Source organism: Notamacropus eugenii, chromosome 1, assembly GCF_028372415.1.
Source record: "Notamacropus eugenii isolate mMacEug1 chromosome 1, mMacEug1.pri_v2, whole genome shotgun sequence".
NCBI classification, from domain to species: domain Eukaryota; kingdom Metazoa; phylum Chordata; class Mammalia; order Diprotodontia; family Macropodidae; genus Notamacropus; species Notamacropus eugenii.
In genome coordinates, this window is record NC_092872.1 from 458,972,704 (window position 1) to 459,000,246 (window position 27,543).

Consider the following 27,543-nt stretch of genomic DNA (forward strand, 5'->3'; position numbering starts at 1 on the left):
TGGTTTTTCTTTGCCCTTCCTCTAAGGGCTCATTCTTTTATTAAATTCCATTCTCCTTGTGACCAAGGAGGATAAGCAATCTTAAAAACTCATTCACACTGAGTTGTTGGGGACTAAATATTTTATTTCTCTCAAGGATAGCTGGGTTTTTAAGAGGAAGAGGACAATATTTAAACCTAAGAAATGAATCTGTAAAGGTGAAATTTCAGTCATCTGTTCACTCACCCATGGGGACTTAGTCCCACTTACAGCAAGGGGAGATTTGTAGTGGTAGTGGTGAGAAAGAGTTGTCCTCCCTGTGCCTTTTCCATCATTGGCCAAGATGAGTTCTATGCCTGAGCCAATATAGACAGGAGGGAAAGAGCAGGGGTAAGATTCCCAAAACTAAATGGCCAGAAACATCCATTCCAGGTCCTCTGAGACTGTTCCCTCCTAGCCAAGAGAATATATCAAAGTATGGTTTTAAAATAAAATAGCATTCAGCTGAAAAATTTTCCTTCTTTCAACTCATCAATTAGACAGTTTAAACCAAATAAGACAGATTTACTGAATCCAGCCAGGAGGGTGCAGATCTTGCTGAGCTTAGGACAAGGATGGAGAACTTTCCTTCAAAGGAGACAAGCCAAGGAAAACAGATTTCTGGTTCAACAGGCAAGTATGTCTCTACATCTGCGTCAATGCCTTAGAAGCATCTCCCTCCCAATTGTGCCTTTCTTGGTACACGTGGCCCCCACTCTTGGACCTTTCCTCTTCACTCCCCCTTCTTCCCCCTCTCCCCCCACCCATCCAGACTGGTGGTATGAAGGAAGAGATGTGGAGGAGGTATGAGATACATTGTGATTATTGTGAACTTTGAACATTTGGGCTGATATAACATATAGGAAGTACCACAATCACATCAACATTGATTCAGCTTCCCTCTCAGCTCCTTCAGGATGCCATAAGACTGCCCCTATCCTTTTCTAGATTGTAGATATGTCAATTTTTCAGGGCTGCAATGCCCTTTAGGCTGGAGAGGTCACCATTAGGTCCAGACGTACACCCCAGAGATAGGACTGACCAAGACACTTCCAGTCTTTCTGGGTTGCAGATTTTCTAATCAAGCGGCATCTCTGGGTATCTGGCTTCAGGTGTCACCAGGGTTCTTGAGACTCACGTTGGTGTCTTAGGTCCCTCCCAGCATGGTGCCTGAACATGAGGAAATGTTTTTAATCAGTTCCTCCACAGTAGGAAGCCACACTTGCCGTAGTGGTGTTGCTGGGGGAGGGCAGAGAACTCAGATCGGAGGAGTTAGGGGTCTGTACAGCCAATGTTGAGAAGTGGGAGTGGGAGACTAAACAGGAATTAGGCTGTCCTTGGGACAGCTGGTTCTCTTGGATGGAGATGATCATGGGCTAGAGCTCCACAAAGAGAAGAAAATACTTGCTTCCCTTCAGGCTCCTCTGGGCCTTTCCCCACCTCAGGTTCTGAAAGTCTTTTGCATCCTGCTCCCCTAGCTCAGCTGGATGAGAGATGGAGGCTGTAGCCTGAGGGGTGGGAAGCTCTGAACACACCCTGGTTTCCCTATCCAGCTAGATGGGAAGAACTTGACCAAAGGGAGCAGGTCTCTTAGAGGACAGGTACTGGGAGGGCATTTTAATTTTTTTCCACTGTTCACTCCTTGCCTATAAAGCAGCACAATGGGACTCCTTGGACAGAATTTAGAATCCATTCTAACCTGTCTTGTAGTGTCCAATTTCTAAGCCCTCACCAAAGAAGACTGAACAAACAGGGACAACCGGACCACACACTTTTGTAGAGAAAAGAAACTGCTCAAGATAGCCCTGTCCCCTTCAAGTCAGACCCCTAAATGGTTTATGGACAAAGGTTAGCTGTGGAAGGATGACCATTTAACTCCAGAGGCATAGAACTCCAACCCCGTAGGCCAGGCACCAGCTGAACCCCCATCCTTCTCCTCATCTGACTTGTCGCTTTCATCCTCACCACTGGATGCCCCATAGGTTATCCCCTGTGAATAAGCAAGGCCCTGCTGGGGTTGCCTCCGCCCTTCCTCCTCTGTGCCCCCTTCCTCCTCTTTCTGCTTCTCTGCCACCAGTTCGCGATAGCAAAGGCCACAGACTCGAAGGGGCTTGGATGAGAGGCGGGGCATGAGGAAGCGTTCCCGAGAGCAATCCCCACAGACTACAAAACCACACTTGCGGCAGTGATGTCTCCGAGTGAGGGCAGAGAACTTGGTCTGGGTGCAGCGCATGCAGATGTCCGTGGCTTTGTCTGGTATCCAGGGGGCAGCGTGCTCAGTTGTGGGGGGGCGACCTGTGGCCCGCAACTGGCGCCTCACACACTCCTCAATGTGCCTGATCCACTCTTCACGCTCAGTCACGGAGGCAGCTGACACCACAAATGATTTCTTGGATGTCTTGATCATCCAACGGTTCTTGGCATTCCAGGTGTTGGGGAGGGCCTCCAAGGTCACCTCCTCCAGAGGGATGATATGCTGGCTGCTGTATTTGCGTTTGTTGATCACGATGCTGCCATAGACCAGAATGTCACTAAAGAGGAAGAAGATTCGTGGCTTGGGCTTTTTGCGGCACTCTTTAGTCAGGATGCCCTCTCCAAGGAGCACCCGGCCTGGTAATGCCAGAGGCTGCCCTGATGCTCCAAAGCAACTCTCCACGGCTGCAATTCTCTGGCTGTTGATCTCTGTGTTCACCAGGTGGTCCACCATCTTTTCAATCTTCCCTAGACATAGGTGAAAAAAATAAGATAAAACTAGTCAGTATTGCAGCTATACCTTAGGTACCATGTCAGGGTCAATGCAAACAATCAATCAGGCTACAAGCATTTTTTGAATACTTATAACATGTCAGGCAGCATCTCAGATACCAGCATGAATGCTGAATGACTTCTCAGTGGATATAGGACACCACTTCTAGGATGCCTTCAATGGGTAGCTCCTTTGAGCCTGATGGTACCATATGACTCTCAAGGGGGTACTTCCTTCATTCACTAATCATTTAGTTAGCATCTATTACTTACAAAGCCCCATGCAAGGTAGAGGACACAGAGATGTTACACTGAGTAGGACTGCTGGTATCCAAGTCCATTCATTCATCCACTCACACACTCTATATATTTTATGTGAGTTAGATTTGTCTTTTGACCTAGATTGTAAATCCTCTGAGAGTGGTATCTATACCCTCTTCTTCTGTGTACACTTCATATACGTAGTTGAAAATACAGTCATTTGTATGTTGTCTTTCCCATTAGAATGTGAACTCCTCCAAGAAAGAGGTCATTTTTTTTTTTTTGCCTTTTTTGTATCCCATGCACTTAGCACAGTACCTGGCATATAGTAAACATTTAATAAATACTTGTTGACTGAAGGTATTGCCTTCAACACTGGAGGTACAGTATTACAAAAGACATCAAAAGCCCTTCAGTTGAAACAATGAAGAACTTTAGCAACTTTGCAAGATATAAACTCATTGATATCATCAGCATTTCTATATATTATCAAGTCCAGCAGGAAGAGACAGAGAAATTCCATTTAAAATAACTGTAGATAATAGAAAATCCTTGGGAGTCAACATGCCAAGACAAACCCAGGAACTAAATGGACACAATTACAAAACACTTCACACAAATGAAGACAGATTTGGAAACTGGAGGAATATTAATTGCTCACAGGTAGGCCAAACCAATATGATAAAAATGATAATTGTATCTAAATTAATTTACATTTTTAGTGCCATACCAATCAAACTACTAAAGAATTATTTTATAGACCTAGATAAAATAATAACAAAATTCATCTGGAAGCACAAAAGGTCAAGAATATCAAGAGAATCAATGAAAAAAAATGAAAGAAAGTGATATGAATATCATATTTCAAATTATAGTACAAAGTGGTAATCATCCAAACAATTTGGTACTGGCTAGGAAATAGAGTGGTGGATCAGTGGAATAAATTAGGTACTTAATATACAGTAATAAATGATCATAGTAAATCTAGTGTTTGATAAACCCAAAGATCCAAATTTTGGGGGTAAGAACTCAACATGTGACAAAAATTGCTGGGAAAACTGGAAAGCAGTTTGTCAGAAATGAGGCATAGACCGGTATCTCATGCTGAATACCAAGATAAGGTCAAAAGAGATAAATGAGAAATGATTTTGACATAAGGGGGGATATCACAAGTAAATGAAGGAAACATGGAAAAATGTATCTGTCATATCTAAGCCAAGATAAAAGGAAAGTAGGAAACTGGGAAAATATGTTTGCAGCAAGTTTCTCTGATGGAGACCCCATTTCTCAAATATATAGGGAAATGAGCCAAATTTATAAAAATAACAACCATTCCCCAATTGGTAAGTGGTCAAAGGATATGAACAGGTAGTTTTCAGAAGAAAAGAGCAAAGCTATCTATGGATATGTGAAAAAAATACTGTAAATCACTTAATTAGATAAATGCAAATTAAGACAACCTCACACCTATTGAATTGGCTAACATGATAGAAAAGGAAAATGACAAAAGTTGGAGGGGATGTGGAAAATTTGAATCACTAATGCATTATTGGTGGAGTTGTGAACAGATTTGACTATTCTGGAAAACAATGTGGAACTATACCCAATGGGTTATAAAACTGTGCATACCTTTTGACTCAGCAATACCACTACTAGGTCTGTATCCCAAAAAGATAAAGGAAAAAGGTAAAGGACATCTACGTACAAAAATATTTATAGCAGTTTTCTTGTAGTTACAAAGAACTAGAAATTGAGGGGATGCCCATCATCTGGGGAATGGCTGCACAAGTCGTGATGTATGATTTTTATGGAATACTATTGTGCTATAAGAAATTATCTTTCTTCACATTTTTTTCCCTTGATTCCCTTGATATTCTCGACCTTTTATTCTTCTAGATGAATTTTATTATTATGTTTTTTGAATGATTTAGGTAAACCTGAGAAGACTTACGTAAACTGATGCAAAGTGAAGTTAGCGTAACCAGGAGAACACTGTACACAGTAACAGCAATATTGTAATGACAATGAGATGTGAAAGATTTAGCTCCTCTGATGGATAAATACTATGATCAAGACAATGCTATAACTAACACAGTTCCACAGGATTCTCGAACAAAGCGTCTCTAGAGAGAAAACGGATGAAGTCTGATAGCAGATGGAAGCATAATTTTTTCACTTTATTTTTCTTGCTTTTCTTTTTGCAACATGACTAATATGTAAATATGTTATCCATGATTTCATATGTATAATGCATGATTGATATCACATCGCTTGCCTTCTCAATGGGTGGTGGAAATAAAAAAAAAATGTTAAAAATAAATAAATAATGAAGGCCATTTAGTCTAATATATATCTGAAAAAGGATCCTCTCTATAAGAGGTAGTTATCCAGCCTTTGCACTACCTTCTGAGACAGTTCATTAAGCATTTGGACAGTCCTAATTGTTAGGAAACTTTTCCTTTCATCAAGTCTAAACCCACCTTTCTGACAGATCTATTCTGTTTTTCACATATCTGTTCTTATGGTGATCTGGTCTAATTGGGTCTCATGACAAGCTTTCTGCAAACTCATTTTTTCCTTCCCCTTTATTTGCTGTTTTATGTGGTTAATATAATTAATAATAAGTAGAAGATACACACAGTGCCAGCAATTGAAGCCTCATGGGGACATACTGGAGATGAAATTAACTAGAGCCCCTTGGGGGCCAAACTGAATGCAGCTAATCCTCTTCAAGAAGGTAGCCTTTCAGATACCTGAAGACAAGTAGCATGCACCCTTCCCTTTCTCTCTCCCCCCATTCCTTTTTTTCTCCAAGCTAAATACCCCCAGTTCCTCCAACTGATCCTCTAACATCCTAATCTTGAAGCCCTTCACCATCCTTGCTGCTCTCCTCTGGAGACTCCAGTTCATCCAATTTGACAAGCATTCATTAAGTACCTACTGTGTGCAAGGCTCTCTGCTAAGTGCTGTACTCTCCTAGTTGTGTATGTCTATAGAGGGAGAGGGGACAACATGTGAACATCTAAGTGTATGTTTAATAATAATCTAAAGAGGGAGCTAGCAGTAATGCCTAAAGGGATCAATGTTGCCTTCCAGTAGGGATTCCAAGAGGCAGAGGTGAGGAGGGAGTACATTCCAGGCATGGGGAGGGAGGAGAGCAGTCTCTGAAAGGGCATGGTGGTGGAAGATGGTATGTCAGGTTGGGGGAACAGCAGAGGCCAGCATGGCTGGAATGTTGAATGTCTGAGCCATGTACAATAAGCCTGGAAAGGTAGGCTGAGGCCAAATTGAAAGGGATTTTAAATGTCAAGCTGAGGAATTTGTGTTTTATCCTGGAGGCAATAGGAACTCATTGAGGATGGCTTGAGCAGATCTGTGACTTGGTCTGATTTAAGTTTTAGGAAAATTATTTTGGCAACTGTGTGAAGGATGGATTTGAAATGGGAGAGATTGGCAATGGACAGCAATTAGGTGGCTGGGGAAACAGTTCAGGTGAGAGGTGACTGGGAACTGAACTAGGCTGTAAGAATGGAGAAGAGATGGATGGTAGTAAAAATGTTATGGAAGCAGATATTTGATATGGGAGACCTCTTGTTAGAGGGGTGCCTTCAAGTCTACATTTTGATCTGTTAAATCACATGCTTTTAAAAAATCAATAAAAGCTATTGGACACAATAAATAATATACTTGCCAACTTATTGGATATGAATTAGCTAGGGGCTGTAGTGAAGAGAGATCTGAACTTGGAGTCAGGAACGCCTGAGTTCAAATCCTGCCTCTGATGCTTATGAGCTATATGAGTCTGGGCAAGTCACTCAATTTCTCTCAGCCACAGTTTCCTCACCTGTAAAATGGGGATAAATAATAGTACCTACCTCACAAAGCTAGTATGAAGATGAAAGTGTTATTGTTATTATTAGTGTGAGAAAGAGAGAACAGGCTTTCCAAACCCAGGTGACCAGAAGAAGAGTGATTCTTTCCATAGTTATTGGGAAGTTTGGAGGAGGAGAGTGGATTTGAGGGAAAATATGCTAAGTTTCCTTTTGGATATGGTGAGTTTGAAATACCTGTGAGACATGCAGTTGGAGATGCCCAGAAGGGGGCAGAACACAGGATAAATGCAGGATCAGGAGAGTGACTAGGACTCTCTATACAGAACTGGGAGTCATTTTCATGGAAATAGGCATTGAACACGTGGGAGCAGATTTGAGCACTGAGATTGGGATGTAGAAAAAGAAGAGAAGAAGTGGGAGATGCCCACTGTTACCGATGTCCTCCCTTCCTAGGATGTGGCACCCAGAACTGAACACAATGCTCCATCAGGGATCTGACCAAGGCAGGGTACAGAGTGAATAGAATCTTCCTGGTCTTGGACACAATGTTACCCTTCATGTGACCCAAGACTGCACATGCATTTTTGTTTTGGTGGCCAGATACATCATTGACTTATGTTGAGCTTTCAACCCACTCAAAACCCTTATTGTTTTTCAGAGTAATTTCTTTCTGACCTTGTCTCCTTTATCTTGTACTTGGGTTCAAAAATATCAACTTAGCAAGAAGAAGGCCACTCTATTCCAGTTCATCTCAGCAATCTTCCTAGTACACTCGAAGGCAAGGACAACTTGTTCCCTACCTATTATTGATTGTATGACCTCATAAAACATCAAGTAATGGTGGAGAGAAAAATGAATTTGCAGAAAGCTTGTCATAAGACCCAATTAGGCAGATCATTCTAAGAACATTTAAAGAAGGAGAAGAACAAATGAATGAAAAAATAGAATATGTGTCAATATTTCTATAAGAAACTAGGAAATGATTTTCTTCACTGATGGAAACAGAACAACCACTTTTTTAGATGGTAACATTTCAGGCCACAATGTGCCATGTTAGGAAGTGGAAATGGCACCAAAGAAAGAAAAAACAGCTATATCAATCATATCTGGAAAAAGTTCTGTGCTGGAGGCACCATGTATGACAGGGGCTGAAGAAATCTCATGAGAGCTAAGAGAGGAGAAAGAGATAGATTGGAAGAAAAATCATAGATGGCTTTATTCTTTCCCTCTCTCTTTTTTTAAATTGTACCAAGAAAATAACAGTAAATTGTTAAAGTATGCCTATTTCTCATCTCTAAAATCTTTATGAGAATAATACACACACATATTGAAGGTATCAATGATGAAACTATGAGAAGGAAACAAGGAAGCTTTCATACTATTTTCTCCAGCAGACCACATTTTTACAATTTTGTAATTCGAAAAAAGGTTTACACTGTTGACTGAAAGATGCAGAGAAAACAAAATTCTACTGTGCTTTTTGAAAAAGCATTTATCTTGGTAGGAAATAATCTAGTCTTATAGGCACTCCTCCAACATGATGTCTCCCCTGCCTAAGTTAAGCTCATACAAGATTTCTTGACAGATGTAGCCAAAGAAGTAACTATTCAACAGTTCCCCCAATATTAATGTCAATACAGTCAGTATTTCGCTGGGATCCATGGCCTTGATGATATGGATATTTCCTCCATCTCTGCAGATCCAGATACAAGGATCATGCCATCTGGCCACCCCAATCAGCCACTGCCACTAGATCACTAGGACTGGCCCAGGTGGTGAACCTCCCTCCTCCATCTCCCACCCAGAGCATACCCCCTCTTGCAGCTGGGAGTGGGAAGGAGTTGAAAGATACCCAGAAAAATACCTTCTTTTCTTGATTACATATTCTGATTCCTCACCCTCATCTAATTCACCCCTCCCCCTCCCTTGAACCCATCCCCTTCCATCATACCCTCTGAAATCCATTTCATTATTAACAAACCTCCTTCCAGATCAGGCTTCTTCCTTCTAGTTCCTTCCATTTTTTTGCCATCACAGAAACTTGACTCCTCCCAGGAACACTGCATCTCTGGCCACTGTCTCCCAATACTGGGTTCAACTTCTCTGATTCTCCTCCCCCACAACACTCTGAGTCACATGGAAAAACAGACAAACTCCTTGTTCCTCCAGTGACTTCCAGACCCATCCCCTTCAGCCATTACTCAACCACCTCTCCTGCTTGGATGTTCATTCTTTCTAGCTAAATCACCCTGGCAAGATCCAGGTGGTGGTTATCTATTGGTCTGTAGGTCGTTCACTCTCAGTTCCAAGGAGTTTGGTTCCTAGCTCACAGTCTTTATTTACATTCCAATCCCTGACCTTATGCTTAGGACTTTCAACAGACTTGCTGATGTCCCTCCAAATGGCCTGATTTCCCAGTTCATCAACTTCCTTAACTCCCATAAACTGAACCTTTACTACGTCAGTCTCACAAGGGAGAAGGGGGGGCACACACAAATGCTATATACCTCCACCATCCAGAACCTCTCCTAAATCTCTTCCTTACCTTTACTTCAACCTCCAGTCACTCTATATGTCCTGGCTGTCCCCTGTCCATTACCTCTATTCTGGCCTTATTTTTTCCTATTTTTGCAATTTTAACATTATAGTTAAACATTTTAACCTCATACCCTTGTCTACCCTTATAGTCCTTGAGTCATAAGCAATCAGTCAGTAAGCATTTATTGATCACCTACTATGTGACCAGACACTGTACTAAATGCTGGGGATATAAAAAAAGGAAAAAATAGTCCCCGACCACAAGGAGCTTACAACCCAATGGGGGAGAAAACATACAGGCACATATGTACAAAGTAAGCTATATAAATGGGAATAATTAACAGAGAGAAGGTGCTAGAATTAAGAGGGGTTAAGGAAGGCTTCCTATAGAAGGTAGGATTTTAGTTGAGACTTAAAAGAAGCTGAGGAGATCAGTAATCAGAGCAGAGGAGGGAGAACTTTCCAAACATGGGGATCTCCTATCACCATTCATCCCTTTCTAAACTCCAAACCTGGATTACATCTACCATCCAGTTTCTCTAATCCCAGTCACATACTGCTGAACATTATATGGATGGAACATTATATGGAAGAAGTCACAAAACTGCCACGCATTGTAATACATGTCTGTAATCCCTGGCACCAAGGAGGCTGAGGCTGGTGGATTGCTTGAGTTGGGGAGTTCTGAGCTGGGGCTAAAGCTAAACAGGTGTCCTCACTAAGTCTGGAACCAATATGGTGAGCCTTTAGAAGCACAGGCCATCAGCCTTTCTAAGGAGTGGGTGAACCAGTCCAAGCTGGGAATAGAGCATCCAAGTTAAAACTTCTATGCCAATTAGTACTGTGGTCAGGTCTGTGAGTGGCCACTGCACTTTCCATATAGAAGAGATAAAGAGACCTAGTCTCAAAAAAAAAAAAAAAAGTCACAGAACTCTACTGAGTCTACTACCAATTGATGTGACAGTGTCCGGATACATCCTATCCTTTAACTCTTGTCTGGTTGATGATCTCACTTCTCTGAGTATCTGTTTCAAATCCTTTCTTTTCTCATCAAGCCCTCTACCCCATTTCATCCCTTTCCTTTCAGAGGACTTCATTTCCTACTTTAATGAGAAACTTGAAGTAGTCATGAACTTTCTCCTCTTCCCAGTTCTATTCCATAAACCCTCTCAACATTATCCCTATTCTCTTCTGCTTTGCACCAGTCTCAAAGGAAGACGTGACCTTTTCTCTTCCCAAAGTCAACCCTTTTACTTATGACCTTGGTCCTATCCTCTCCCATCTTATCCATGAACATGTCACTTTAATCTTCCCTTTCTCTAATACTCAGTTTCTCTTTATTCAATGGCTCCATCTCTGTTGTGTTTGAACATACCCAAATCTCTTCCATCTTTTAAAAAAAAAAGCCCTTCACTTGATGCTACATGCCCTTCCCCCCTCCAGCTATCATTTTATCTTTCTCCTTCCTTTCATAGCCAAACTCTTGGGAAAAGTTACCTACACTCGTGGCCTTTATCACCTCCCAACACCTTGCAATTTAGTTTCAGACCAGACCACTCAACTACAACCGGCCATTCTTTCTTAATGGCTAAATCCAGTGGCTCCTTTTTTCCCCTTCAGTTCTTATCTCCTTAACCTCTCTAAAACTTTAATGTTCAACGGACACTTTTTTTGGATACTCTCTCTTTGTTTTAATGGCACCGTTCTCTCCTGGCTCTTCTATATGGCTGTCCCTTTTTAGTCTTCTTTGCTGGATACATTTATAAATATAGGACAAATATAAAGTGAACAAACATGGATACTATTTTGTAGTAGTTAAAAATGTGAGGTAGTTGAGGTGGGGCACTAGCAGTTGAGTGGAGGAGATGGTGTTTGACCTGCATCTGAAAGGAAAAAAAGGGACTCTGTGGGGCAGATGTGAGGAGATAACGCATCCCAGGAACATGGGTTGAGCAGAGAAAAGGACTGGATATGAGAGATGGAATGCTATGTGTGAGGAACATTGAGAGAGAAGGCCAATTGGACTGGATCCCAGAGGAAAGGAAGAAGGATACTATCTAAGGAGGCTGAAAGATAGGTTGGGCATGGCTTAAAAGCTTTTTTCAGAGGAGTATTTAGAGGCAATAGGGAGCCATTAAAGTTGATTGGGTCACACAGAAAGATCTGTGCTTAAGAAAAATTACTCTGATGGTAGTGTGTAGGGTAGACTGAAGGAGAACCTTGAGGCATGGAGACCAATCAAGAGGTCATTGCAGTCATCTAAGTGAGTGGTGAGAAGGACTTGGACTAAGGTGGCAGCTGTGTGGACAGAAGGGGTCAGATACAAGAGTTACTGGGGAGGTAGAAATGGTAAATCTGAAAGGATTTGGATGTATGGTATGAGGGAGAATGAGGAGTTGATGATAATGCCAAAGTTAGAAACCTGGGAGACTAGAAAAAATGTATCTCAACAGAAATAGGGAGAGTTGGAACACAAGAAGGTTTGAAGGAAAAACAAGTGATTGCATATGGTAGGCGAGGTAGAAGAAACACTAGGGAATCACTTCAAATTTTTGAACCAGGTGACTAGAAGGGGTAGGGTTCAGTTTGGGAAAGATGATTATAATACAGCCTTTATTATCTTGCACATATCAAGTTTTAGGTGCCTACAAGACTTCTGGTTGGATATGCATGGCAAGCAGTTAGTGAAATTAGCCTAGACCTCAGGAGAGAGACCAGAATTGGCTATGCAGGTCTGGGAGTCACTTGCCTAAAGGAGATAATTGAAACTAGTACTATGCTGATTGCAACAGGCCACAGTACACTCCAGAGCCTCTTTAAAAGATTCAACTCAAATGGGTGAAAAATGCCCATTGTCCACATTATGATACACAGTTGGTTGGACCAACCATAGAGTTAGTCCATCAAGATACATGTCTTGGACAGACACTGAAGGATAATTAGTTGGGACCAGAACTGAACAGAAGAAAGGAGTCAGTGATGATCTAAGTTATGTAAAAGATAGCATATAGAACACATAGTATTGGATAAGAGTGTAGGCTGCTCACTTAACAAGCATAGGGGCTGACAGAGAGATAGTCCAGCACAAATGGTAGCCACATGATATTAAAAGACCCGGAGAAGGGCCTCTTGTCCACTGGATGGCTCCTTTCCCTCTCCCCTGCCCCAACCATGAAAGATTGATGGGAAAATATGGCTAAGAGTTATGAAGGAGGAAGGGCTGGGGATGGCTTATAATGAGCACAGTTGGAGGAAGTACCCACATTGATGAGATCATAGAGCCATTAAATGACTGAAATAAGAGGTAACATTATTAGCAAAGAAGATAAAAAAGGAAAATGTTCATTGTAGGAGGGAAGTGGGATTACAGGTATACTAATCTGTCAGGAGGATTGGCTTCACCGGTGATGGAGCTGTGAGTTGGTTAAATTGTTCTGGAAATAAATTTGATATTAAATTTTCTTCCTTCCCAATCACTAAATTGTGTACCCCCATTGATCCAATAATAGCACTACTAGGCCTATGCACCAAGGGGATCAAAGACAGAAGGAAAGGGCCCATATGTATCAAAATATTTATCGTTGTACTTCTTAGCATAGTGAAGAAATGGAAACAATGTGGATGTCCATCCATTTGGGAATGGCTAAGCACATTGTGGTACGTGAAATAATACAAAATTACTGTACCTTAAGAAATGACAAAAGGAACTGATTTGGCCTGGCAAAATTTGCATGAATTGATGAGGAATGAAGTATGCAGAACCAGGAGAACAAGTTATACAATGATTTCAAGAGCGAAAAAGAAAATAATTTTGTAAGACTTGAGTACTGTGATCAATATAATGAACAATAATGGCTCAATAATTAGGTATACTTCCTACTTCTTGGCATAGAAATGATGGACTAGGAGTGAAGCATGGTATACATTTTCAGGCACTGTCAATGTGAAAATTTGTTTTTTTAGAATATACTTAAACAGAAGAGACCTTTGTAGGGAAGGGTAGAGGAAGGACTGTGGGAGGAGTAGGGGAATGCAAAAAAGGAAGAAAAGAAAGAAAAGAACCTCAATAAAACATTGAAATATACAGAGAGTAGAATGAAGTTCAGAAGGGGATACAGAGAAGCAGAGCAGTTTTACTATCATGTTAAATGACAAAATGTCACTTAAAACTTATATACAGGACCCATCCTGTATATCATTAATTAAAAACTGTAATAGCAATTCAGTTTCACATGGAATCTTCTCTTTCTGTTCTTTGTATAATGAAAGGTTGATGACATTTGTTAAATTCATAATAAAAAGTAATATGACACACATTTATACAGCACTTTAAAGTTTACAAAGTATTTTACTCATAACAATGCAGGGAGGTTGGTGGTTTCATACTACAAGACTGACCATTCATCCATGGTCATACAGCTAATATGTCAATATGTAGTACAAGGGAGGCAAGATTTTAACCGGCTCTTTCCACTGTATTACCTCAATCAATCAGTCAATTAACAAGCATTCATTAAATAACTACTCCTCCATGGCCAATGTTCTAGATGCTGGAGTAACACAAGGACAAACAAAGTGAAAGGATCCCTACACTCAAGGAATTTACATTCTATCAATGAGTTCTTTTTCTTTTGGATCCCATTCCCCACCCCACCTCCACCCTCAAATACCTAAGGCTCAGCAAAATCTCCCCATTTGGGTTTCCATTGCCAAGACTATGAGCCATAGCCAGTTCGTCAACATTTCAATCTGGGAAATGATCTTTGGGAACCAGTTATGTTTTAAAAAGAACTAATTTACACCTCAGGTATCCTGTGACACACAGAACAGATGAATTTGAAACAAGTTGGCTGTAAAGCAAAATTCTGCATATCAAACCTCACTTTCTTAGAGACTTCCTTTGAAAGTGGGAGGTGAGCTCCCTGGGGGCAGCAGCAAATGCTTTCTTACCCATACTGACAGCTTATTCTACTAGGCACTGAGTTTCCAACTTGTCAATGTGTAGAGTCGGCTTCTAGCCTGGAAAAGTTGTTTCATTTTAAATTAACTTTATTTTTAATGGACTACGTATACATATTAACAGATCAGAATACAGCTAGGAAAATAATGATCTGGCCCTCTGGCCCTAGCTCTTAAGTGCTTGCTCAGCTTTATTTACATATCCAATATAATTTTTGGGTCCCCCCCCAAAAAACTACATGAGGTGATACCCACAAAGTTCTGTAGCATTCCCACGTCACAGTTCCCTGAAATGAAGTGGAAAGTAAGGAAGGAAATAAATGCTTATTAAGCAGGCACAATAACTCTGGGAGGTAGGTGCTAGTATTGTCCCCATTTAACAGTAAAGGAAACTGAGACAAAGGTAGAGTGACTTAGGGTCACATAGCTAGTGTCTTGAGTCAGGATTTGAACTCAGGCCTTCCTGAAACCAAGTACAGTGCTCTGTCCCCTGCTCATTCTAGCTACGTTTGGGGGCACAGGATCCCAAATCAGAAATTAAGGAGGGTTATTCCCCCCAAGGTATTTCTAATCCTAAATCAGAGTGAGGATTTAGATAGGACTTGGGAGAGGAAAAAATGGAAAGTGAAAGCAAAGGACTAGTAGAACTAGTAACGTGCAGTCTAAAGAACTTAGTTGATTGGCTCAAAGAATCTCCCTGAGGGAAGGAAAAGCCTATTTTATCCAAGGCTTTTTAGAAACAGATACACCCTTTGCTATGGGAGAAAAGTCATGGGGAATTCTTGTTTAGTCCAATAAACGGGTGTATTAAGATTTTGTTCTGTAAAAGAACACTAGCAAGAAATAAATGAATGAATGAATGAATGAATAAATGAATGAATGAATGAATAAATAAATGCCTCTGGGCTTGAAGCTAAAAGTGTAGAAAACAGGAAGAAAATAGCTCCAGAAACTTGCCTTCTTTGGCCCTGAGCCTGGCAGGGATCATGGGATCAGCAGGGAGCAGTGCCAGGCACAAACTACATGCCATACCCACATGTACCACGTATATTCCGCACACCTGGTAGAGACCTCCAACTATGAAAAACATGGTGGGATCAGACACCATCAGCTCTTCTTGCAGACATCCCCCTCTCTAGGACATTACATCAGAAGGATGAGGTGCTTTTCCACTTGTGTATCCTGGTCATATGTGTTCTCTATGTGTATCTCCTCATGCATGTGTCCTGTGTGTGGTTACTCTTCCCACTGATGGTATTTGTATTTGTGGAAGAAACTGTCTCAGGTCAATGGGAAGACAGTTTTTTGTTACTTTTCTTATTCCATCTCCTGACTGGGCATTTTCACTGGTTGTCTCTCATGCCTGGAATTCTCTCCCTCCTTATCTCTGCCTCCTGATTTTTCTCGCTTCTAAAATCTATCCCCTATCTTTCCCAATTCCCCTAAATTCTAGAGCTTTCCCTCTGTAGATTATTTCCAAATTATCCTGTTGGTAGCTTGTTTCTACAGTTATCTGCATCTTGTCTCCCTCATTCGACTGAAATTCTTGAGAACAGGGACTGTCACCTTTCTTTGTATCCTCAGCACTTGGCATTTTTTCAGTCATTTTCCAGTTGTGTCTGACTCTTTGTGACTTCATTTGGAGTTTTCTTGGCAAAGACGCTACAGTGGTTTGTCATTTTCTTCTTCAGCTCATTTTACAGATAAGGAAGTGAGGCAAACAGGGTAAAGTGAGTTACCTAGGGTCACACAACTAGCTACTAAGTATCTGAGATGGGATTTGAATTCAGAAAGAAGAGTATTCCTGACTTTGGGTCTGGTGCTCTGTCCATTAAGTCACCTACCTGCCTGCACTTAGCAAAGTAGGCACTTAATAAAATGTTTGACCGATATTTTGCTGAAGGTTTTTCATTTGAATTATGTATTTCAGCTAACTAGTAAATGTAAACACATTCATGGGGGCTCATGAGATATGATTTTAAGTGGGTACAGACTTACACACTATCTTGAACTGGGCAGAGCCTAAACAGTTGTGAGTTGGGGCCCCGGGTGTTCCCCCAGATACTACAAATCTAAATTCTGGTTGACTTATGTAAATCTTAGAGGTGTTGGATAAGTCAGGGTAGTAGATAACTTGGAAGAGGGAGGATGTTGAATTTTTGAGGCTTGAAGTCAGGCGAGGGAGGAGAGAGAGAGAGAGAGACAGACAGAGAGAGACAGAGAGAGAGAGAGACAGAGACAGAGACAGAGACAGAGACAGAGAAACAGAGACAGAGAGACAGAGACGGAGGAAGAATAGAAAGAAACCTTACTATCACTGGCCCACTTGCCTAATTTGGGTGAGAACGGACATGGCTTCTGGCTTCTGAATTCTCAGAAGCCAGTGCTAGAGGAAGACAAGGGAGGAAATGAAGAGAAATGTGTTTTACTCAAGCTTTACCCACGATGCATGACTCAGTTCCGATCTTTGAAGAGGAAGCAGGTGAACTTCCCACTCCCCTTCTAGAGCACACATATATACAATCTTTAATCTGGCAAAAGACGCAAGCTGTTTTCTGGTCATTGAGCAGTAACTTAGTCAAGGTTCGGAGGAAAGAGACTACATCTGCTCCCTGATGGAGGAGGCCATGACCCTGGGTTGTGGCCTTAATCCTCACTTCCTACCCGCAGATGGGGTTTATGCTGTTTCTATAAGTCGCTGGTTTTGGAATGTCCACAAATGCCAAAAATACAGATATCCCTCAAGCAACCACAATTGGTTTATCTGTGACCACGTGGGTAGGGCTCCCCACTACTGGCCATCTGGATTCCCGGCTGCTGCTGAGTCAGAATATGCTCACATATGGAAAGGCAGTGTAGATTAGGGTCAAGAGTTCTGAATTTGGAGTCAAGAGTCTCCAACTGCTACTTTCTACCTGTGTTACCCTTTAATCTCTCCAGGCCTCAGTTTCCTCAATTGTAAAATGAGGGGACTGGATTAAATAAATTCTAAAGTCTCTTCCAGCTGTAAATCTATAAACTTATGTGTACATCTCATTATGCTACAGTGGAGTGCTTAGCAGTGCCTGGCACATAGTAGATTTTTAATAAGTACTGATTGGTTGGTTGGTTGATTGAAAGTAGGGGAAAGTTTTTTTTTTAATTTTATAATCTACAATCTTCCTTTTCTCCCATTAACAAAGATGAGAATATTAATATTCCTTAAAATCATATTTCGCCTTACACTTTTCAAAGTGCTTTCATATGTCTTAGCTCAAATCTGCTTAAGCTTTCAAAATCTGAGAGAGGATGAATTAGACTCATGCAGTTGTTCAGTACTGATCCAGCCTTGTAAAATGAGACCCAACAAGTCTGACAGCTGTGATAGAATGTTTGACTTTGCAAGGATGGCTGGAGAATTTTCAGTGAAGGGTAAGACCCCACACCCTTCTCTAAGACTTCCCACTGAGCTCCTGCCCAAATGACACAGGAGATGCTGTCAATATTTAAACTGGGTGGGGTACCATTCTCAGCAATGGCCAATAGATGCTGGGGGTGGGGGAAGAGGAAAAGGCATGAAATTATGGTGAAAGGGGCAGAAAAACAAGACTGGAGAGGAGATAATGACTCAGAATAAATAATGAGACAGAAGAAAATGAGCATGGAGGAGCTGACTACGTCTAGAGTGGTGGGGAAAGGATAAGAGGATCCTAACATTCAGTCTAATTCTTCGGCAGGTCCTGCTGAAAAGGTTTTTTGAAGCTTCCTTGAGCTATACAGAACAGCAGCCAGGAAGGACCACCTAGATACTGTCTTTTTTTTTTTTTTTTAAACCACAGACCAATGGGCTACAACTTTAGGGCCAAAACAATGGGGGGAGGGGAGGGGCAAGGAGAGACATAGGGAGGAGTGTCTAGCTAATTATATGGGTCAAATACCATTACAAAAGAAGTCGATATAGAGATTTCAAAAGCCCCAGGCAATACCTACTTATTTAAACGATACTGGATAAAACCAAATTTCAGTGCAAACAAAAGACTCCTAGAGCATCCCGTGATGATCTTGTGAGACCCAGTAATTTCACTGGAATAGGGAACTCCCTGTAAAGAAAATTCCCTTTTTTCAATTTGAGTTTGGAACTGCTCAGCAATTTACAGTTTTAGTTACCTGGGCCACTGAGAGATTTTAAATGACTTGCCTAGGGTTATATGGCCACCATGACTACAGCCCAAGATTTCCTGGCACCAAGGTTGGCCACCTATCCCCTACACCGCACTACATTCTTGACCTATATTTTATTTTTAACTATCCTTTTTATTAATTATTCCATTACATTCTAGTACAGACTAGGTACAGATTTCAAAACCATCAGTAAGTTGCTAGCCAGCTAGAGCATTTAGTAAGCATTATGTGCTAGGCACTGTGCTGAACACTGAGTACAAATGCAACAAAACAAAATGGCGCCCTCAAGGTGCTTACCTTTTAATGAGGGAAGGCCCCACAACAGAGGTTCTGAATACAAGGGTAGGGGTGTTACTATGGTGATGCTGCTGCTGCTGGTAGAGAAGAAGGATTAATTTAGGGGTAAGAGTACATGGGGAGAAAAGGGGATCAGGGAGAGGTTCTGCTGTCTATATGGAGACAGGAGGTAAATATACCACTCAATGAGACCAGGTGTTATCCAGCACTGTTCATTCCCCAGTGCCCATTTTAAATCTTGTGTCTTCCAAGAGGCAGTGACACAACTGAGTTTCAGGAGACAGTGCTGGGATAACAATACATTGTGGAAAGTCAGGGAGATTGCTGCTAACAATTCAACAAGAAACATCAGTGCCTCATGCCCTCTGTTTAAGGCACTGTGCTAATTAGCAAGAAGCCAATCTACTCCACTGCCTTGCAGTTCAGTCATTTGCACACACTTCATGCCTCATGTATATCTGTTTGAGTACATCAGAGGCAGATACAGAGTTGGCCCCACAGGTCTTTCTTTCTTGTTTTCAATGACTCGAGTTTGCACCCTCAAAAATGCCATTCTCCCTGTTTTCCCAACTCAAGGTGAACCCAGTCTACTAAAAAAGCTTCATGCTGCAGATTCTCCTACCTCGTATAAAGTGAATGAGTTGTGTCAAGAGGCTGTGAGTAACCCTGTCACCAGAAGCGTTCAAATGGAAACAACAGGGATGTGCTTCCTGTTCACGTATGTGTTGGCCTCTGAGGTGCTCTTCAGTCCCTGGTATTCAATGATTCTCAGGCAAGCTATGTGTGACTTGGTTTTCCTTTCCTTCAGATCTGAGGGGCTCTCTTTTATACATAGTACCTAGAAAAGCTACGTACTTCCCCTAAGGGAAGAAAAAAACTCCAGGAAGAAAAAAAACACCACCAACCATAGGGCTACCAGAGACAGAGGTGAACTCCTCCCCTAGTCTACTTACTCTGTTTCTCTGAAGGGGAAGGAACTCTTCTGGGAATGGTACAGGGGACCTACAGCTCAGGTCCTGTGCAAGAGACTCACCAATTCTGTCCCCTAGATCAGAATCCAATTTCACATTCACAGTGTCATGATTATCCTCACTTAAAGCCCAGCTCTGCTTCTCTCAGTGGGGCTCAGTGTGTTTTGAAAATTTTTCTTCCTGGTAAATACAGCACAGTCTGGAAAAATGGAAAAACTCTCATTTTTCCTTACCAGTGAAGTAAAACACCATCATTTAGGGATGGAAAAGCAAAGAGCAAATTAAAAAATCACCACTTAATTTGGGGTCTGATTGCCGCGGGATGGAAAAATAATAATAATTGCTCTTTCTAGACTCTCCTCATATCGCTGTTTCTTAGATTGTGAGGGGGTAGGAGGCCATCTGCTGAGATGGCAACATCTGGGCATTATCTAATCTTCCTTTCCTACCAAATCTTTGGAGTGGAGAAAAAAAATTCCCACACATATTAAATAAGTGCCATTAAAAACAACAACCATAATGACTCAGCAATTAATTTTCAACGACACTTTAATATGGAGACAAAGTTGATGGAGCAAGGTATAGTGATGGTCCATCTAGCTCCAAAGGTGAGTGAGAAAGAGAACGGCAAAGTAAGAAGGGGGATGGGAATTTCTCAGGGAGCTGTAGGTAACTCTCTTCCTCCCATCCCTTAAAAGGACTCCCCACAGGAAGGGTGGCTTAGCACCATCAACAGTCCTCATCAAGGACCAACCTCTACAGGGAGAAGCCAAAAGGAATTTTACAGAGATAGTATTTGTAAGGTGCTTAGCACATAGTAGGGACTTCATGAATGCTAATTCCCTTCTACAGTATAGCCACCAGAGTGGGGACAGCTCCTCCTTACGATCAGAAAGGACTTAGAGATAGAAAAGAATTGAGTGAGCATTAAGTAAAACCCTCTCGTTTTATTTACAGATGAGGAAAGTGAGATTGAGAGAGGTTAGCTGAAGGGTTTGGCATCACTCATAACAGGGCAGCAGGACCCTTACTGCGATATGAAATCCATGGACTCCTGAATACAAGTTTTATGTTCTTTCTACTATACCTACTGCTTCTCATATCAGTCTGGATCCTCAAATATGTGCTCAAGAATAGGCCCAGAGACAATATAGACCTATAGACCTAGGGCAGTTTTGTAGCTTAGTCTTTGTAAACAAATCATCTCTCTCTCTCTCTCTCTCTCTCTCTCTCTCTCTCTCTCTCTCTCTCTCTCTCTCTCTCTCTCTCTCTCTCTCTCTCTCTCTCTCTCTCTCTCTCTCCTGACATGTGCTTTGCTTCTTTTTGAAAAAAAAGAAGAGAAAATGGCATTTCCAAATTAATCCCCCATTTTAAAAATAATTGTTATTCAGTTGCATCTGACTCTTCGTGATTCCATTTTGGGGTTTTCTTGGTAAGGTTACTAGAGTGGTTTGCCATTTCCTTCTTTAGTTAATTTTACAGACGACGACGAGGAGATTAAGTGACTTGCTCAGGGTCATTCATCTGGTAATTGTCTGAGGCCAGATTTGAACGAATAAAGAGGAGTTTTCATGATTCTAAGCCGAGTGCTTAATCTACTGCACCACTTGGCTGCCCTTTTATAATAATAGCTGGCATATATATAGTTCTTCATATTTTGTAAACTATTTTACATTATTATCTCATAAGTGATTTATATTTTTAACCAATTTGAGTCTCATAGTAATGATATGAGGTAGATATTATTATTATCCCCATTTAACAGAAAAAAAACTGAGGTGCAGAGGGTAACTTGCCTGGAACCATATAGCTAGGAAGTATCTGAGACTAGATTCCAATACAAGATTTTCTAACTCTATGTCCAGCTCTGAATCCACTATGCCATGTGGTCTCTCCAAATGGCCCCAATTAACTTTCCCTGGCTCCAAATATGATGACAACTATTGAAATAATGAGATTTAACTGAAACACTTCAGCCTCAAGTTTCAAAGCCTTCTCTAATCTGGGATACCTTATGTGTCTAACTTACTATTTCCCATGACTTCCCTACAGGGCCTCTCTGATCTTGAATCCCACCTTCTTTATGAGACCATTTCAGTGTCCCCAGCTGCTGGTCCCTTCTTTCTTGAGATTACTTTCCATTTACATGGTACATATCTGAAGTGCACATAATTCATTTGTATGTTGTCTTTCCCATTAGGAAGTGAACTCTTTGAGAGCCAGGATCTTATTTTTGCCTTTCTTTTTATCCCTAGCACTTTGCGCCATACACCTGGAACACAGTACAAGAGATGCTTAATAAATGCTTCTTGACTGACTGACTGATCTACCTAGGTCAGTCTCCCCACTGACTCACAAACTTATGCCTCGTTTGTTCCTTTGTTCACATTGCTCTTCCTGCTTGGTCTCCTTCACTTACCCAAATTCCACTCATCCTGCTCCACTCAGTCGAATCCATGAAATTTGTGTATGCTGCACAATTTCAGGTTCCACTCTCCTCCATCTTAGCTTGTTCCTTACTGTTTCACATATACAAATCTCATCTCTGTCACTATATTATAAACTCCAAAGGGACAAGAACCATGTCTTGTATTTCTCTTGCATTAACCGTAGCACTTAGCCAGGGCACTTAACTGCTGCTTCAAGTGTTTTACAAAATTAGGGTATCATAGGATTTAGAGATCATCTTATCCAGACATGGGCAGAAACTTGTCCAAAGTCAAGCAAGGCAAGGCAACAGATCTCCAGTCTTCTGACATAAAATCTAACTTTCTTTCCACATCAACTCCATTTATGATCTTCTGCTTAGGATTAGTTTACTTATGTACATGTCTTACTTCCCTTACTAGATTTCTTGAGGGTAGAAAATGGATCTTTTATTTTTTGTTTTCTCAAAAGAGGCAACGTGCGGTACGCTAAACAGTACATTCAGATAGGCTCAAGAAGAACCATAGAAATTACCAAATACTTCATTTTTACATTTGAAGGAAATTTTGTCTCAGAGAGGCCTTGACGTCTTGCCTGATGTCTAAAGCACATTACCACTATATCATGCTTGGTGTTCAAGTATTATCTGAGCCTCAGTTTCTTCATCTGTAAAACAGGGATAATAATACTTGTACAGAGAGGCCTTGTGGGTAGAGACCTGGTCTCTGAATTAAGAAGGCCTGGGTTCAGTTCTTGCCTCTGATACATACTGGCTGTGTGACTCTGGGCAAGACACTTATGGTTTTAGCACTGAAAGCAGTATGGTAAGACTTTTAAATTGCAGATTAGGAGCTGATCTGTATTGGAAGAGGGAGTTCTCGATATCAATAAGATCATGTAAGCATTATTAGACAGATTTCAGGGGTCCTGAACTTGGTTGGGAAAAACAAACAAAAAACAAAGGTTACAATTTTATTTTTTTTACTCTAATTAGTTTCTTCTGTAATCCTGTCTATTTTATTTTATGCATTTAAAAACATTATTCTCAGAAAGTCTATAGGCTTCACCAGACAGCCAGAGATCCATGCCGTGAAGAAAGGTTTGGAAGCCCCATCCTGGGCACTCAGTTCAATCCTTAAGTCCTCTCCTAGGAAAAAGGAACATTTAAAACTACTCTCCACTTGGACCTGGTGGTTCTGAAGGAACAAATCCTCCAGTACTAGGATACTGTTCCTCTTTCCCCTTGATCTGTCAACAAGACTAGACTTGCCGTACTCCAACATGACACTGTCCCAATGCCAGGACTAACTCACAGAGGGCAGTTGGCAGGGCAGGTCATATTTACTCAGCAGAACAGGACCCAGATCACAAGGTCTTGGCAGTCCCACAGGGCTGACGTGTACAATACAATGCAATTCCAGGGGCCAGCAGGATACAACTAACTTCTCTGGTTGTTTGAGTCCAGATGAAAATCACAAGCCTTTAGCTAGCCAGCCAGTGGGAACAGTTAGAGCCAACCCTGCTCACACTCAGTTTTGGGCCTGAATTTTGGGTGTGGCTAATGAGAAGTAATCACTGGGAAAGACCAGCTGGGACTTGGTTCTTTTAAGGAAGACACCTGGGGTGGAAGGAGAAAGTACCTTTTGTTTATATCTAAGAAAGAAAAGGAGCAACAGAGTTAATTCAGGAAACTCCAGCTCAAATCTCCAACAATCTGGATCCAGGGGAAGTAACATGGTGCAACGGAAAGAGGTCTGGGTTTGGAGTCAGAGGAGCTGGGTTTAATCCTGAATCTAGCACTTTCCACAGGGTGGGACCTTGGATGAGTTATGTGTCTTCTCTAAGTGCCAGTTTCTTTATGTAAAAAATAAAAGTGTCTGATTAGGTGGCCTTTATGGTCCCTTCCAACTCTATATCTGTGATCCTAGGACGATAGATTGCTTCTAAAAAGTATAAACCAAATGTAAACTATGACCATCAATGAATAATTCTTCTGCCCCAGGAACCCAGCCTGAGAAATGAAGCGAGTCACTGGCCTAGAGGACTCACAGATCTTGATGAACACAGAGTTCCTCACTTCTCTATCTCAGGTCTTCTATTTGTCCAATGAAGATTACAGAGTTTTATAGAACTAGGAGGGACTTTTGAGATCATGTAGCTCAACCATCTCATTTCACTGATAAGGAAATTGAAGTGAATTTGAAAAGCGAATCAACTTGCCCAATGTCATAGTGAATTATAGTGAATAAGGCAGAAACTAGAATACAAGTCTTTGGATATCCAATCTCTGGGGCTTTTCACTGTCCCACATGGAGTTGATCATATCTTTTTTCCTCTGTCCCTTGGGGAAGACCAGGACACAGAAATAGGGCCTTATCTATTAAGAATTCTCTTCCATCTTTCACATGGCGGTGGTCAGCCTACCATATCACAGGACCACAAAATATTAGAACTTCAGATCACCCTGAATTGTCCAGTTTAACTCACCCCCAAACAAGAATCTCTTTTACAAGAAATAGGACAAGTGATCATCCAGCTTTCGCCTGATGACCTCTAGGAATAACCCATGACTTTTGGAGGCTACATTCTATATTTCCAGATGGTTTGAATTGTTGGGAGGTTTTCCCTAGGTCAAGCCTCAGTTTGTCCCTTTGTAATTTCCATCTATTGCTCTTAGTTCTGTCCTCAAACAACAACCCTTCAAATGTCTGAAGATAGCTATCATGTCTCCTGTGACCTTGTGCTCAGTGCTGAATTTACCCCACAAAGGCCCTAGGTTTGATTTCTCTGGAAAAAAACCCAAAACAACCCTACCCTCTTCTGTACTGTCCAAGCTCTGTCATAGAGTATGGTCATCCATCAGTCAATAAGCATGTATTAGGTATCTACTACGTACCAGGTACTATGCTAGAAGCTGGAAATACAAGGAGAACAATGAAATGGTCCCTACCTTGAAAGAGGTATATATTTTGCCTGGTGAGCCTGCCCTACAAAAGGCTCTATGACAAGGTAATCCTACTCAGGCTCTAAAATCTACAGGTTTGACTTTCAATAGATGAGTAGAGGAAGACTAAGCCTGGGGGTAGGCAGGAGCTGCTTTATTCGGTCAGCAAGTCATTTGATTCACTGGATAAGTTAAAGCATCACTGACTCACGGGGGAAGGAAAGACTACAATTCCTTTTATAAAGTGCTTTGAGGTCTTAGTGGCCAAGGACAATGCTACAAATCATTGATGCTTTAACCTTCCACTCACAACCCCAGTGGGAGTCATTTTTTAGGTACTGCCCTGCAGGTGAAGAGGTGGTCTTTCGTTGAACCCTAGACTCCCATGACTGAAGTCTAGATAGGATTTGCATTTAACCACCCTATGACCAGAGCATATAAGATTCAAAGCCCCCTCCTCTACACCCTTTACTGAATAAAACTATATCCCCACTGAATGGATTATTCATCCATGGTTAAGGTAAGGCTGTTCTTTTCAGATGTTTTTGCCCCAAAGCCTACAAACTTTCCCCCAAAAGGGCCATTACTAGACCCATAGGGGTGAGTCTCTTTATCTGACACCTGATTCCTCTCTTTTGCCTCCAGCTGTGAAGGTGGCCTTGTTCTCACGTGACCTAGCCTCCCTAAACCCTCGCCTAGGGTTGTAATTCTGAGAACTCCACTCTACCAGCTTTTCCCATTTCTCATGTGACCCTCCTTAGGAAGTTATACATCCAGGTCCTCATTCCAAATACTGTGTTTTCCCTACTATTCCATATTTCTCTGTGCTAGATACTAGAGTACAATAATTACAACATAGACTGCTTGCAAGGAGTTTACAATCTAATGTATGTGTATGAGGGAAGACGAGTGCACGAATAAGTATGTTACAAGAAGCAAGATAACTGTAAAAGGGAGGTTTAGGTTAATTGTGATGAAAATCTGACAAAGGTCAGGAATTAGGATGGTGTGAACAGAGGCCCCTGACAAGAATCAGGACAAGGACAGAAACATAAATGAGCCCAGGCTGGCTGGAACATGGAATACGGGGAAGAGTACTAGCATGAGCCAAGTCTGGGCAAGCGGATTGGAGTCCGCTTGTGGGGAGGGAGGCTTAAATGTCAGGTGCTTATATTTGGATAATATCTCTAGTCCATGGGCAATAGGGAGCCACTGAAGGTTTCAGAGAAGGGAAATGACATTATCATGATGGTGCATTAAGAAGACTCACCCACTGACAGTGTGTGGAGTGGGGACAGACTGAAGGCAGGAAGATGAAGGTGGAGGCTATTAGAACAGTGAAGAAAAGAAGGGATGGGGGTCTGAACTAGGGTGACTGCGGTGACGCTGGAGAGGAAGAGCTAATGGGAGAGCCAGTAGAATCAATAGGCTTGGCAGGTAATTGTATATGGGGTAAAGGAAAGGGAAGCATCGAAAATGACTCTAACATCATGAGGATGGAAGGAGAGTGGTGCCATCAACACAAATGGAGAAGTTAGGGGGCAGACCGATTAAAAGGGGATAGCTCAAGCTGGGCAGAGGCCAGAGAGCAAAGTTTGGGGAGGGGACACAACGTGGGGAGCATGGGGCTAAAGAGAGGTCAAGAGGGCAGGGAAGAGGAAGCAGAGTGGAGATGGGCTGGGGAGTCCGAGGACAGGGTTCGGGTGTTTCCCCAGCAGAGATGCAGGACCAGATCTGGGTTCAGCAGCACCAGGGGCAAGAAGGGGGACAAAAACGCTGAGCTGGGGTAACTCCCTAGGGGAGGATCGCAAGTGGCCTGAGCCCAGGGCAGACAGGAGCTTTTTTACCTTACCCTTTCAGGATCCTGGTTGGATTGCAATTGACCAGTGCTGGTCCCGGCCGGGCCGGGCCGGGCGGGGCCGGGAGGCAGACAGGGAAGCGCGGCGTCAGGATCAGCCCCAACTCTGGGCCGGACAGTCCCAGGGTGGAACGTTCAGACTCCCCAACATTCCACCCATCCAGGCTTCGCCCTCGCTTCCTAGCCAATCAGAGCCTCCCTCCGCGGTTCGTCTGCGCCCCACCCTCTCTCGCCACGCCCCTTTCTGGGAATATAGACCAATCGATTCGCACGGGCCTGAGTGGGGCGGGGCCAGGAGGACCTTGGGTCCATGGTAATACAGGGAAAAATTGGGCTGTTTAGGGTTCGCGGAACTGACTGGCTGTCTCCCCTTGTCCAGACTCAGAGTTACTCATATCAGACACCCCACTTCCCCTTCTCTTGCCTTCAAAAACCCCAAGGGCAGGCGCCTAAGCTGGGGCCATCCTGGAGTTTTTGCAGGTATACCTCCTACAGACATCTCCCTTAGTGTCTCTTCATCCCTCCCCCCGG

At 42.1% G+C, this 27,543-nt stretch overlaps 1 protein-coding gene across 3 annotated transcripts; it reads right to left on the reverse strand.

The window, feature by feature from the left end:
- Positions 1-27,543, reverse strand: PLEKHF1 (pleckstrin homology and FYVE domain containing 1). 3 transcript variants are annotated; one of them, XM_072632113.1, is made up of 2 exons: positions 27,007-27,543; positions 1-2,739 (listed from the first exon to the last, which is right to left on the reverse strand). In XM_072632113.1, exon 2 carries the CDS (start codon positions 2,723-2,725, stop codon positions 1,868-1,870), a length of 858 nt encoding a protein of 285 aa, XP_072488214.1. In that variant the 5' UTR covers positions 2,726-2,739; positions 27,007-27,543; the 3' UTR covers positions 1-1,867. The 3 variants fall into 3 exon arrangements, with proteins under 3 accessions (XP_072488214.1, XP_072488215.1, XP_072488213.1); XM_072632114.1 differs by having other exon boundaries at positions 27,002-27,486; XM_072632112.1 differs by lacking the exon at positions 27,007-27,543 and adding an exon at positions 8,839-11,585.